This window comes from Loxodonta africana, chromosome 11 (genome assembly GCF_030014295.1).
Source record: "Loxodonta africana isolate mLoxAfr1 chromosome 11, mLoxAfr1.hap2, whole genome shotgun sequence".
Taxonomy (NCBI): Eukaryota; Metazoa; Chordata; class Mammalia; order Proboscidea; family Elephantidae; genus Loxodonta; species Loxodonta africana.
The window spans coordinates 12,005,253-12,019,501 of record NC_087352.1 but is presented as its reverse complement, the minus strand read 5'-3'; the positions used below and the strand labels follow the sequence as shown (position 1 = coordinate 12,019,501).

General features: G+C 47.0%; 1 protein-coding gene across 3 annotated transcripts in view; it reads right to left on the bottom strand.

The window, feature by feature from the left end:
* MARK4 (microtubule affinity regulating kinase 4) overlaps positions 1-14,249 on the bottom strand; it is a 47,753-nt gene that overhangs the window by 9,991 nt on the left and 23,513 nt on the right. For 2 of the 3 annotated variants that reach the window (XM_064293812.1, XM_064293811.1), the window contains exons 12-16: positions 13,993-14,152; positions 6,279-6,496; positions 3,286-3,389; positions 945-1,214; positions 726-805 (exon numbers count right to left, since the gene is read on the bottom strand). In XM_064293812.1, coding sequence (XP_064149882.1) covers positions 726-805; positions 945-1,214; positions 3,286-3,389; positions 6,279-6,496; positions 13,993-14,152 — 832 coding nt within the window. The remainder of the gene's footprint in view (positions 1-725; positions 806-944; positions 1,215-3,285; positions 3,390-6,278; positions 6,497-13,992; positions 14,153-14,249) is intronic. The other variant, XM_064293810.1, reaches the window with a different exon arrangement.

The window sequence follows — 14,249 nt, the reverse complement described above, 5'->3', positions numbered from 1 at the left end:
CCTATGTGTTTTACTTATTTATCAGTCTAAGGAGCCCTGGTGGCACAGTACCTAAGCACTTGGCTGCCAACCAAAAGGCTGGAGGTTCAAACCCACCAGTTGCTCCATGGGAGAAAGATGTGGCAGTCTGCTCCCGTAAGATTTACAGCCTTGGAAACCCTATGGGGCAGTCCTACTCTGTCCTATAGGATCGGTATGAGTCAGAATCCACTTGACGGCAACGAGTTTGGGTTTTTAGTTAGTTTAGACCCCCTGTAGCAGAATGGTGGCTCTACCAGGGCAGGGATTTAATACATTTTGTTCATTCTCTAATCAAGGGCCTAGGATGGTGCCAGGTATACAGTAGACACTCAAAGAATAACAATAATAGTAAACATTTATAAAGCATTTTCCAAGGCAATGTTCTAAGCTCTCAGTCTATATATCACCTCATTGAATCCCCACCACAACCCTACAAGGAAAGTCCTGTTATTACTGTTCCCATCTTACAGAAGAGAAAAGCGAGACTCAGAGAGGTTAAGTGACTTGCTCAAGGCCACTCAGCAGAGCTGGGGTTGGAACTCCAAGTTTCTGGCCCGGGGAGCCGTGCTTCTGGCCACTTTACTATCTGTTCAACAAATGAGGGAACAACCAGACCGCACCTGCTCACACCCACAGACCCCACCCCTGCACATGCAGGCCAGGCACAGACCGGGAGGCAGAGGGAGGAGGGTGGCGGGACTTACTGATCTTGGATCCCTGGGGCAGAGAGGCGCCTGAGACACAGCGGTTAGAGTTCTGCCGTTTAGAGGGATCGAGGGTTACCCTGCAGTACGAGGTGGGCGGTGAGGGGGGATAGGAGGAGGAGGAGATGTGCGGGGGACAGAAGACAGAGCAGAGTAGAAGACAGGTTAGCACCCACTGGCCCCCTGCCCCACCCCACCCCTCCACCCCGTCGGGCTCACCTTCGGGTCAGTTTGGAGGTCAGCTTGGTGAAGAGGTTGGTGGTGGGGCGGGGCCGCCCGGTGGGCAGGGGTGCGGCCTCGTGGGCCAGCGTGGGTGAGGCAGGGGGCCCGTTCTGCACACTTCCGCCCCCTGCCCGCCGGTCCCGGACTTGGCCACCGTGGAAGGTGCTGCGGATGGTGGAGCCGCGGGCCAGGCGGCTCCGCTCCCCCGATGGGGGAGCCAGGCTGTGACTGGAAGGGGAGGCGGGGGTCACCCGTGGGGTGCCCGAGCTGTGGGCAGAGAGGGACAGATCAGAGCAGGGCCCCAAGGCAGGTCAAGGCCCTGGTCCCTGATTCCTGTCCTGAGACCAGATACCTCAACCAGCTTGAACTCAGAGATGAGCCTTTTCTCCAGCCCCTCTGATTCCTGGGCATCCAGGCCTGAGATCAGCCTGGAGCTCAGAGACAAGGTTGCCAAGTACAGTTGTGCAGGTTGTGTACTCTACAACCCTAGCATCATTCTCCTGACTCTCTCTCCTCCCAAGTTTCCCCTCCTTTGAACTGTACCTTCTTCAAACTCTACCCCTCACTCATCCCAACTCTCCCCTCTCCAAACTCAGCAATTCAATAAATTCCGAGAAATCTGTGGCAGAATCCCTTGCTAATCAGCATTCAAACCTCAGGAACAAAATCAACTTGGCAAACACTTTGCTATCTGAACTCTCAGTATCCAAAACTGGGGAAGGAATAGATTTGAACATCAGGGATACCTGTATTTGTTATGACAATTTTTCAACAGGTAGAAATAAAAAGGACAAAACCCTCTTTGTAACTTTTTCAAGATGCTGTGTGGGCAGTGGTGACCCCTCTTTCCCAGGGCCTTCCTACAATTTCAATCCTTCCAGAGACTACCAAACCAATCTGTATCTGAGAGAGGGAACCCTGACTATGGCAGAGGCTGTGACTTCTCCCCCAGAATCCATCATTCCTGTTTCACTCTTAATAACCGAGCCCCTAAGACTACGAGCATTGCACATGGCCACTCAGCCCAAGACTACACCTCCCAGTCTCCCTTGCAGCTAGGTGTGGTCATGTGACTATTCTCTGGCCAATGGGATATGAATGGAAGTGCTTTGTACCATTTCCCAATCTTGTTTTTAAAAAGAACGTGGCTTGCCATCCACTCTCTGCCCACCTGTCTTGCTGGTTGAGAAATGGTGGCAACTGGTACAGTCGCCTCAGATCCAGAGCTGACCTGTCACATTACAGAGGAATAAAACTCCATCTTACTTACTTAAACCACTGTATTTCAGGGTCTCTTTGTTAGAGCAGCTTCATTTATAATCTAATTGATACACTGTCTCTTGACCAGAGCAGGAAGGTCAGGTATCACTGTGGTTATGAGATAGTTTCTGGAGTCAGTCAGGAATCTTTGCTCTTTGACTTACTAGCTGTGTGGCCTTGGATAAATTATGTAACCTCTCTGTGCTTTATTTCCTCAGTTGTGAAATGGAGGTGATATCAGGATCTATGTCACAGAGATGTTATCAGCATTAAACCAGCACAAAGGCCTGCCACATGGTTACTCCTTGATAAATGTTAGCTCTTGTTATTTTATTTGATAATCACCAATGCCTACTATGAGTCAGACCCTGTGCCAGGAGCATGACACACCTGATCTCCATCAGATCCCTCAAACAGGGCATGCCTCCATGTGTCTCCAGAGCACATCAGGCCCATTTTACAGAGGAGCAAATGGAGGCTCGGAGACTTGCCCAATGTCATCCTGGCTAGCCAGTGGGCAGAGTCAAGATACGAACTCAGAACTGAGTGATGGCAGAATCTCAACCACCCTGTTACTCTGCCGCTAGGGGCCAGGCAGTAACACTTGCACCTAGTTATTAGGTGCATGCCAGAGCCTGTCTCAGTGTCAGCCACTTACGTCGGACAGTCTGAGCTGGCTTCCCTCACTGCCAGCTGAAAGGGACTGAACACACCCAGTCCGACAAGTCGGAAAGCCAGCCCACCAGATGACACCGAAGCTGTGACATTCTTGGGCTTCTCTTTCTAAAGCTCTAAAAATGGATCATTCAAAAAATCCACTCGGGTTCCCAAGGCTTGTGGGTGGAGAACAGGGCAGACTGCTTTCCTGGTGCTGATGACTAATTAATTAAGTGGGGAAGATTTTTGGGGGGAAGAGGGGGCGGGTCTAGAACATGGGGGAACCTGGGTAGATTCGGCCAAGGCAAGGGCAGACACGTACACTCTCCAGCCCCCACGGCTCCCCCTACATCTACCATCTTGGATCAAGGGCGGCCCTGCTCACCCACACCCAGCTTCCCCGTACCATCCCCCTCCATACCTGTTTTCTTTGCCATTTGGCAACAACGATGGGCGCTCAGCTCCCGGGCGTTCTGTGCAAACATAGGTGTTTCTGCGGGTCATCATGCTGGGAGGGAGATTGTTCTGCAGGAGACATGGCCAGAAGAGAAGTGAGGAGGGAAATGGAGAGCCCTCAACTGCTCCGCTCTCTCACCCTCACTGCACTCCCTCATTATGAATGAGTCAGGGGCCCGTGTGGGAACCCCGAGTGCGGAGGAGATGGTTAGAGCAGGGCTAGAGGGCACGAAGACATAAAAGTTTAATGGAAGAGTCTAGTAACCTAGGATAAGAGTCACAGGAACCCATAAGAGCTTAGAAGAGAGGGAAATATTGAGGGGAGAGAAGGTCAGGGAAGGTTTCAGGAGCAGCCTTGCCCACTTCTTCTCGCTACAGCCACATCAAACTTTTTTTTACACCTGCCTGCCTCTCAGCCTTTGTACAGGTTGTCTCATCTATTTGGATCACTTCTCCCTCCCTTTTCCCGATTCTTGCTCAGTTATCATCCAGGTGTCAGTTCGTATTATAACCACCACCTCTCCAGCCCCAGGGTGAGTCAGCTGCCTCCTCTGGGCACCCCCAGGCCCCTGGGCCCCCCAGTGAATCCTTGATCACCCTGTATTGCCAATGTCTGCTCACATATCTGCCCCCATCCTCACAGTAGGCTTTGAGCTCTGTGGGGAGTATCAGGATTATGCTGCCTCATAAATATGATGGGAATATTCCCTCTTTTCTAGTCTCTGGAACCTTGTGTAAGATTGGTACTACACCCTCTCCTCACTTATCGACATGGTTAGGTTCCAAAGACCAGGTCGTTATGCAAAAATGGAGCATGACCACATCAGATCACAAAATGGAGGATGATTATATCATTAGATAGCTGCCAAATTACATCATTATGTAACTGCCAAACCACTGAGAATCATGGCCCAGCCAGGTTGACACATAACCTTGACCATCACAGCACGCATTACTCTCACCTCACACCTCGGCACCTGTTACTGGCAGACATAGGCTGGTAATGTGCAAAATAGACAGTAGCTTTTTTACTATTGTAGTAAATACAAAATGTCAGACAATGAGACAGTCAATAAGTGAGGAGTGGGTGTATTTCTTCCTTAAATGTTTGAAAGGATTCTATCAGTTGAAGCCACCTAGATCTAGAATTTTCTTTAGGAAAAGGTTTTAAATTATGAGTTCAATTTCTTTAACAAGAGTGTAAGAATTTTCAGGTTTTCTATTTCTTCTTATGTCAGTTTCAGTAAGTCGTGCTTTTAAAGATATTTGTCTTATCCACCTAAGTTGTCAAATTTATTGTCATTAAGTAGGTCTTAATACCTTCTTATCCTTTTATGACTGAATAATGTCCTCTTTTTCATTTCTGATCCTGGTAATTTGTGTTTGCTATCTGAATCAGTCTTGCTACGCATCTACTGACTTTATTACTCTTTTCAAAGAATCAACTTCTGGCTTTGCTGATTTTCTCTAACATACGTATGCTTTCTCCTTCATTGATTTCTTATCTTCATTATTATTTCCTTCCTTCTTTCTTTGGCTGTTCTTTCTTTCTTCAGGCGTGGGTTCATTGTCACAATAACAATAGCTCTCATTCACTGAGTGCTTACTGCGCCAGACAACACGTAAAGCACTTCACGTACAAGATCTTACAAGAGCCTCATAACCTAGATTCTTTGATAAGCCTGTTTCAGAGTGGGATACTGATGCTCAGAGAGGTGAAGTCACTTGTACAAGGTCACGTGGCTTACCAACGTGATTCAAACTCTGGTCTGTAACTTCAGAGTCCCGATCACCTTCTTATCCTGCCTCCACCCTTGTATCCCCATGTGGAGGAGACTTTAGCTCCCTCAACCTATACTATACTATTCTAGGGACTGCAGAAGTAGAAAGTGAAATGCCACATTCCCTAGACTCCTTTGCAGCTCAGGTTCTGGATATGAATTAGGTTCTAAAACCTGTGCACTCACTAAGATATGGAAGGCAGAAATGGGGTGGTGGCCACCTTTCTGCCCCCTTTGCTTCTCCATACAGGGAAGGATTTGAGACAAGAGGCTTTCTTTCAGCACCACCCAGTGACCATTCTCCAGCCCTCTAGAGGTCAAAAGGCTCTTTCAGTGGAGGAGAGACTTCTGAGCCTTGGACTTCAGCCATAACCACGTTCCTTAATTCAATGGGGCTAGGTGCAGCCTTGGAACCCTGCTGGCACAACGGTCAAGAGCTACAGCAGCTAACCAAAAGGTACCAGTCACTTCTTGGAAACCCTATGGGGCAATTTTACTCTGTCCTAGAGGGTCGCTGTGAGTCAAAATTGACTCAAGAGCTATGGGTTTGGTTTTGGTTGGGTACAGCCTCAAAGGTAGCAGCTCCCTTGGTGGGTCAGGTCTGCTGGGTTGCGAGCATCAATTCCATTACGAGCTGTCAAGCTAACTCCAACTCATGGCGACCCTATCTGTGTCAGAGTAGAGTGGTGCGCCGTAGAGTTTTCAGTGGCTGATTTTCAGAACTAGATTGCCAAGCCTTTTTCTGAGGCACCTCTGGATGGACTCCAACCTCCAACCTTTTGGTTAGCAGCTGAGCTGATAACCATTTATACCACCCAGGCACTCCTGTCAATCCTGTGGGGTCCAGTCTTGCCCGCTCCCCTTCAGCCCTTCCTGTAATTTTGTAAGCATTACATTCCCTGTATTAAATCCCTCCTGCTGAAAGCACTTATAGTGCTTTCTGTTTCTGACAGTGAACGCTAACGTACACACTAGTATCAAGAACAGGGTCAAGGCAAACAGACAGCACTCAATAAATGTCTGTGGAGTGAACGAATGAGGGATAAAACAAGGAGTCCTGTGCAGTGGGGTCTAGGGAGTAAGATGACGGCAGAGTCTGAAAAATGTGCACCAGGTGGCACCCACAGGCTGGACCACAGGTGGTCCCAGCTCCCTGGCCCCAGCTCCGCCCACTCACAGGGGTGCTCATGCTGTCCTTCCGCCGCTCTGGGATCTCGGCCTTGTTGGGGTTGTGGGCGCTGCTGACCATGGGGCTGGAGGGGGGCAGCCCTCGACTCCCGCTCCCTGTGGCGCTGCAGCTCGCCTTCCGGCCCGGCAGGCGCTCCTCCTTCAGCTCTGTCTCCCCTGTGCTGGTCGGGCTGCGCTTGGGGTGCAGGGGTGTGGGGGACGGGCCACCTGGCAGAGGGAGAGGAATGGGTGAGAGCTGACGTCGCCTGGAGAACTCAGCACCCACTCTGAGATGAGAGTCCTTCTACCTGGTAGAGCTCCACAGAAACCCCTTCAGCAAGTTCTGAGAGAGTAGGAGTGGATAATGAGTAGTGTGTTGTCGTTATTGCTAGTTATCATTGCGTCAATTCCGACTCCTGGTGACCCCACGTGTGCAGAGCAAAACTGCTCCACAGGGTTTTCAAGGCTGTGACCTTTTGGAAGCAGATAGCCACGTCTATCTTCCTAGGTGCCTCTGGGTGGGTTCGAATCGCCAACCTTTTGGCTAGCAGTCGAGTGCTTAATTGTTTGTATCAGCCAGGGACTCTTAGCACCTACTCTGGGTGATCTCTGGAACCTTAAAATTACTCACATAGGGTACGATTTTTGTGTAGGACATTCTGACAATATACGTCAACATTACAAGCACACATATGAAAAAAAAAAACCAAAACAAACCAGTTGCCGTGGAGTCGATTCCCATTCATGGTGACCCATGTGTGTCAGAGTAGAACTGTGCTCCCTAGGGTTTTCAAAGGCTGCGGTTTTTCAGAAGTAGATCGCCAGGCCTTTCTTCTGAGGTGCCTCTGGGTGGACTTGAACTTTCAACCTTTTGGTTAGCAGCTGAATGCATTAAAGGTTTGTACCACCCAGGGACTCCAAAGCACACGTGTTGCTGTTGTTAGGTGCTGTCATATACCGACCCAGAGACTCCACATCTGGGAATTTATCTCACAGTTCTACTTGCACACATAGAAAACGTGATCTACAAGTCTGAAACATTTTGTTTAAGATCAAAAGATTGCAAACAGCTTGAATGCCCCTTATTAGGGGTCTGGCTAAAGAAATCAAGGTATTTCCATACAATGGAATACTATACAGATGTTAAAAAAAAAAAAAAAGAAATTCTTTACGGATTGATACAAAGTGATCTTCAAGAAAGACTAAAGAAAAGGCACAGGATGGGGTCTTCGGACAGCAATCATTTGCATAAAACGGGAAATCATATATTTCTCTATAAATCTATCTATCTGTATCTACTTACTTCTAGATGAAAATATCTCCAAAAGGTTATTATTTATATTAAAAGGGGATATTATATTTATATTATGTACTTATATGTATTTATATACTTATTCAATCTGTATGCTAAGCAAATAATTTGAGAAGCTGGACTATATGACAAAGAACAGGGCATCAGGACTGGAGGAAGACTCGTTAACAACCTGTGTTATGGAGATGACACACCTTGTTTGCTGGAAGTGAAGAGGACTTGAAACACTGATGAAGATCAAAGACCACCGCCTTCAGTATGGATTACACCTCAACATAAAGAAGACAAAAGTCCTCACAACTGGACCAATGAGCAACATCATGATAAATGGAGGTAAGACTGAATTTGTCAAGAGTTTCATTTTACTTGGATCCACAATCAATGCCCACTGAGGCAGCAGTCAAGAAATCAAACAACACCTTGCATTGGGCAAATATGCTGTAAAAGACCTCTTTAACGTATTAAAAAGCAAAGATGTCACTTTAACGACTAAGGTGTGCCTGACCCAAGCCACAGTGTTTTCAATCTCCTCATATGCATGTGAAAGCCGGACAATGAATAAGGAAGACTGGAAGAAGAATTGATACCTTTGAATTATGCTGTTGGCAAAGAATATTGAATATGCCATGGTCTGCCAAAAGAACAAACAAATTTGTCTTGGAAAAAGTACAGCCAGAATGCTTATTAGAAGCAAGGATGGTGGAGACTTCGTCTTACATACTTTGGACATGTTATCAGGAAGGATTAGTACCTGGAGACGGACATCATGCTTGGTAAAGTAGACGGTCAGCGAAAAAGAGGAAGACTCCCAAAGAGATGGACTGACACAGTGGCTGCAAGAATGGCTCAAGCTTAACAATGATTGTGAGGATGGCTCAGGGCCGGGCAGTGTCTCATTCTGTTGGACGTAAGGTCACTGTCATGGATTATGTCCCCCCAAGAGTGTATCCGCTTGGTTAGGCCATGATTCCCAGTATTGTGCAGTTGTCCTCCATTTTGTGATTGTAATTTTATGTTGAGAGGATTAGGGTGGGATTATAACACCACTCTTACTCTGCTCACCTCCCTGAGTTTCCCTGGGGTGTGGCCTGTACCACCTTTTATCTTTCGAGAGATAAAAGGAAAGGGAAGCAAGCAGAGAGTTGGGGACCTCATACCATCAAGAAAGCAGCACCAGGAGCAGAGCATGTCCTTTGGACACAGGGTCCCTGTGCCTGAGAATGTCCTCGACCAGGGGAAGATTGAGGACAAGGACCTTCCTCTAGAACCAACAGAAAGAGAAAGCCTTCCCTTGGAGCCAATGCCCTGAATTTGGACTTGTAACACACTAGACTGTGAGAAAATAAATTTCTCTTTGTTAAAGCCATCCACCTGTGGTATTTCTGTTATAGCAGCACTAGATGACTAAAACAGTCACTATGAGTCGGAACTGACTTGAGGGCACCTAACAACAATGTTGTATTATATTAATATATCTATATGGCATTTGGATATCTTTATATATTTCTTTGAATCTATCTCTATTTATTTCTTTATATATTTGTTTGCATATGAAAAAAAAATCTCCAAAGGCTATCATTTACATTTAAAAGGAGGAGTATTACATTACATTAATACACCTATATTCGTGTATCTTTATATATTTCTTTCTCTCTACATCTATCTCTTTGTACATTTGTTTGTATGTGACTAAAATAGCTCCAAAAGAATTCATATAAAACTGTCAACAGCAGCTGCCTCCAAGTTGAGGAACTGGGAGGCTGGGGTGGGGTGGGGGTCGGGGGGTGTAGCAAGTGCTGGACAAAGACATATTTACTGTCCACATTTCTGTAGGAGTCCCTGGGTGGTGCAAATGATTAAGTGCTCAACTACTAGCCAAAAGACTGGCAGTTTGAACCCACCCAGAGGTGCCTCGGAAGACAGGCCTGGTCATCTGCTTCCAAAAGGTCACAGCCTTGAGAACTCTAGGGAGCAGTTCTGCTCTGCACACATGGGGTTGCCAGGAATTAGAATCAACTTGACAGCAACGAAGAATAACCTTTTTCATACTATTGAGTTTTGAAGCATGTGACTCTATTGACAACTTTAAAAAAACAATACAAAAAAAGTCTAGTACCTCGGAGCGTCTTAAGAGATCTACAGCTCTAGAAGCAGGGGGTTAAAAGTGTTCTAGAACTTTTGTATGTTAAATCCTCAGGAATCTTAATGACTCAAAAGTCCCAGGACCATAACAATGACAGAATATAACAATGACGGAAACCCAGGCACCTGCCAATAATCCTTTACTCCAAGAAGCCTTGGAACCCAGGTTTCCATGTGAAGGTTTTTAAAGTTTACAATGTTCTAACTAGAGTCCCTGGGTGGTACAAACAGTTTGCATGCTTGGCTGCTAACTGAAAGGTTGGCGTTCAAGTCCACCCAGAAGTGCCTTGGAAGAAAGGCCTGGTGATCTGCTTCTAAAATATAAGCCATTGAAAACTCTACGGATGCCGAAAACTGAAGACTCAAGGGAGCAATTGGTTTAAGGGCTGACGGACCACAGCAACAACAGCCCACATCAGCCTGAGACCAGAAGAACTAGATGGTGCCCAACTACCACCACTGACCGCTCTGATGGGGATCACAACAGGAGGTCCCAGGCCGAGTGGGAGAAAAATGTAGAAGAAAAATCAAATCCGTAAAAAGGATCAGACTTACTGGTCTGATAGAGACTGAAGGAACCCTATGGCCGTAAGACACCCTTCTAACATGGCACTGAAGCCATTCCCAGAGACCATCTTTCAGCCAAACAATAGACAGGCCTACAAAATAAGCAATAAAAAACACCTGAGAGGAATGAACTCCTCAGGACAGTTAATTATACGAGACCAAAAGGGCAAAATCTGCCCAAAGCAAAGATCAGAAGGCAGGAAGGGGTAGGAAAACCAGATGAAAGGTAACAGGGAAGCCAGGGCGGAAATGGAGAGAGTGCTGACATACTGAGGGGACTGGAACCAATGTCCTGAAACACTCTGTGTACAAATTGTCGAATGGGAAACTATTTTGTTCTGTAAACCTTCACCTAAAGCACAATATTTTTTTAAAAAAGAAAACCCTATGGAGCACATTTCTACTCTGATACCCAGGGGGCTGCCATCAGTCAGAAATTTATTAATTTTATGAATGTTCTAACGATAGGATGTTGGAGTCACACGCCCCTTAGGGACTTTCTGGGCCACCCTGTTATTTTAAAGATGGAGAAAACGAGACCCAGGGAAGGCAAATAGCTTGAGGAAGATAGTGATGATGGAACCAGGGGCAGAACATGGCACTTTTTGCTCAGGGCTTACACGAACTTCCCAACAGCCCTCTCCCCACCCCAGTGCCCATCCCAGAGTAAAAAAGCAGGGCTGGAAAAACAGGACAGAGATGAGAAACACTGTGGCAGTTCCTCAAATAAGCAAACATACAGTTATCATCTGAGCCAGCAATTCCGCTCCTAGGTGTATACTCAAAAGAAATGAAAGCTATGTCCACAATAAAACCTGTACGGGAATGTTCACAGCAGTACTATTCATCACAGCCAAACAGCACAAGGAGCCAAATGTTCAGCAGCTGATGAGTGGATAAATAAAATATGGTCTATCCAAACAATAAAATATTATTTGGCCATCAAAAGGACTGACCAGGAGGGCGGGAGAAAAATGCAGAACAAAAGTCAAATTCACAAAAAAAGACCAGACTTTACTAGTCTGACAGAGACTAGAGGAAGCCCCGAGACTATGGCCCCAGACACCCTGCTAACTCAGAACTGGAGCCCCTCCTGAAGCCCACCTTTCAGCCAAAGATTAGACAGGCCTCTAACACAAACAATGACACACTGAGAAACGTGCTTCGAGGGTCAATCAAATATATGAGACCAAATGGGCACCTCCTGCCCAAAAGCAAGATGAGAAGGCAGGAAGGGAAGGGGCAAGAGCTGGAAGAAGGGAAATGGGGAACCCGGGATAGAAAGGGAAAGGGGGCGAGTGCTGTTATTGTGGGGATTGCAACCACTGTCACAAAACAATGCGTGTATAACTTTTTGAACGAGAAACTAACTTGAGCTGTAAACTTTCACCTAGAGCACAATTTAAAAAAAAAAAAGAAAGGACCAAGGTATTGATACATGCTACAACATGGATGAATCTGTAAAACATGATGTTAAGTCAAAGAGGTGAGACCCAAAGGTCACTTATCGTATGACTCCACTTAGTTGAAATGTCCGGAATAGGCAAATCACAGATCAGAAAGTGAATTAGTGGTTGCCAAGGGCTGGAGGGAAAGTTGGAAACCCTGGTGGCGTAGTGGTTAAGAGCTACGGCTACTAACCAAAAGGCTGGCAGTTTGAATCCACCAGGCGCTCCTTAGAAACCCTATGGGGCAGTTCTACTCTGCCCTATAGGGTTGCTAGGAGTCGGAATCGACTCCATGGCAATGGGTTTTGGTTGAGGGGAAAGTAGAGGGGATGGAGGATGATGGCTAAGGGATGCCAGGTTTAAGAGGTGATGAAAACGCTCTAAAGTTGACTGTGGTGATGGATACACAACTCTGTGAAGACCCTCAAAGCCGCTGAATTGTACACTTTAAATGGGTAAATTGTACGGTATATGAATTACAACTAAAAGGCTGTTTTAAAATGCAAGGGAGAGGATTCACATTAGATGAGGGTGTGGGTAAGATGCCTCAAAACTTTCCATGTCAAATTTGTATGTGTGTATGGGGGTCTATTTATGTTCTCCAGGGGATAAGATGTCTGTCATTTGCAGAATACAGGGTACAATCAGGTTGCCTGCCCAGCCCCCTTTCACTAAGGAATGGCTTCCCATCATCTCAGCATGGAGAAGGCAGAGGGCATGCTCTCAGCAGCCACTCTGTGCAATGTGTCCTCCTATGCCCCAGTCACAGTGGTTTAATTTCAGCCGGACCCTGATATCAGAAGCCTTGATGGCACAGCGGTTAGTGTGCTTGGCTGCTAACTGAAAGTTTGGTGGTTTGAATCCATCAGCTGCTCTACAGGAGAAGGATGTGGCAGTCCGCTTCCGTAAAGATTTACAGCCTTGGAAATACTATGGGCAGTTCTGCTCTGTCCTGTAGGGTCACCATGAATTGGAATGCAGTCCATGGCAACGGATGGTTTGGGACCCTGATATCAGAGCCCCATCCATGATATGTGCACTGGAGATTGCAGCCACCGTTTGGGTCAGTCTCTAAAACTAGGATAATGGAAGAAACATGGGAGCTGAGAGATCAGGAGAAAGATAAGGTGAGGTAAGTAAGGGACAAAAGAAAAACAGATGAGCAGAGAAGAAACAGGACACGGAGAGGGTCTGCTCTGCATCTGGTTCTTTTGCTGGTTTCTGGTGCCTTCCGAGCCTGGCTATGCATTCCTGACTCTAAGTTCCACTCAATGGCCCTGAAACTTTATAAAAAATTTCTCTCTTTGCCACACTTAGCTTCAGTGGGTTTCTGTTGCTTACGAGCCAGAGAACCCTGACTCAACACAGCTCTGAGAAAGCAGGACCGAGAGGAGTGTGTGAGGGTGTTATGGATTAAATTGTGCCCCCCTCAAAATATGTGTTGGAAATCTAACCCCTATACCTGTGGATGTAATCCTGTTTGGAAATAGTGTCTTCTTTGTTAATGAGGCTTTTTTTTTTTTTAATCAGTGTAGGGTGTGTCTTAAACCTAACCACTTCTGAGTTGTAAAAGGAGCAGATTAGACGCAAATGAAAGCAGAAACTGAGGAAGACAGATACTGCGCATCTCCAAGCACCAAGGAGTGCCTGGAGTTATAAGTCCTGGAGTGGCGCAAACGATTTCATCCTTGACTATTAGACGAAAGGCTGACAGTTGGAACCCAGAGGTGCCTTGGAAGACAGGCCTGGCAATCTGCTCCTGAAAGATCACAGCCTTGTGTTGCACTCTGCACACATGGGGTCGCCGTGAGTCAGAATCATCTAGAGGACAACTACCAACAACGATGACAACCCATAAGGAAGGAACTGAACAGAGGAACTCCTGAGGCTACGGACGAGGAAGGAGCTCATAGTGGTTAAAGTGCTCGGCCGCTAACTGAAAGGACAACAGTTCCAACCCACCTAGCTGCTCCACAGGAGAAAGATGTGACAGTCTGCTTCCATAAAAATTACAGCCTTGGAAACCCTATGGGGCAGTTCTACCTTGTCCTATGGGGTCAATACGAGCTGGAATCAACTTGATGGGAATGGGTAGCGGGTATAGACAAGGAAAGAATTACAGCCAAGACCCTGATTTGGACTTGCTGCCTCTAGAACTGTGAGAAAATAAATTTCTGTTCTTTAAGGCCAGCCACTTGTGGTATCTGTTACAGCAACTCTAGCTGACTCACACAGGCTGTGGGGCTGATACTCACAGAAGTCACTGTGCCGACGCTGGCGGTGGTACGTGGAGGAGGAAGTCCGCTGCCCTTTGCTGTGGGTGGCACCTTTGCTGGAGCTTGCTCCATTGGTGGTGTCGCTGGGCACCCGCACCCGTGCCAGGGCCAGTCCCGGGGCGCCCCGGTCCCCACCCTCCTGTGGGAGAATGACGGATGAGGAGCCTCAGCCCCCATCCCATCTGCCCCCGAGTCCCTCCACCCCGGGCACCACACGCCCCTGAGGCAACCTCTGA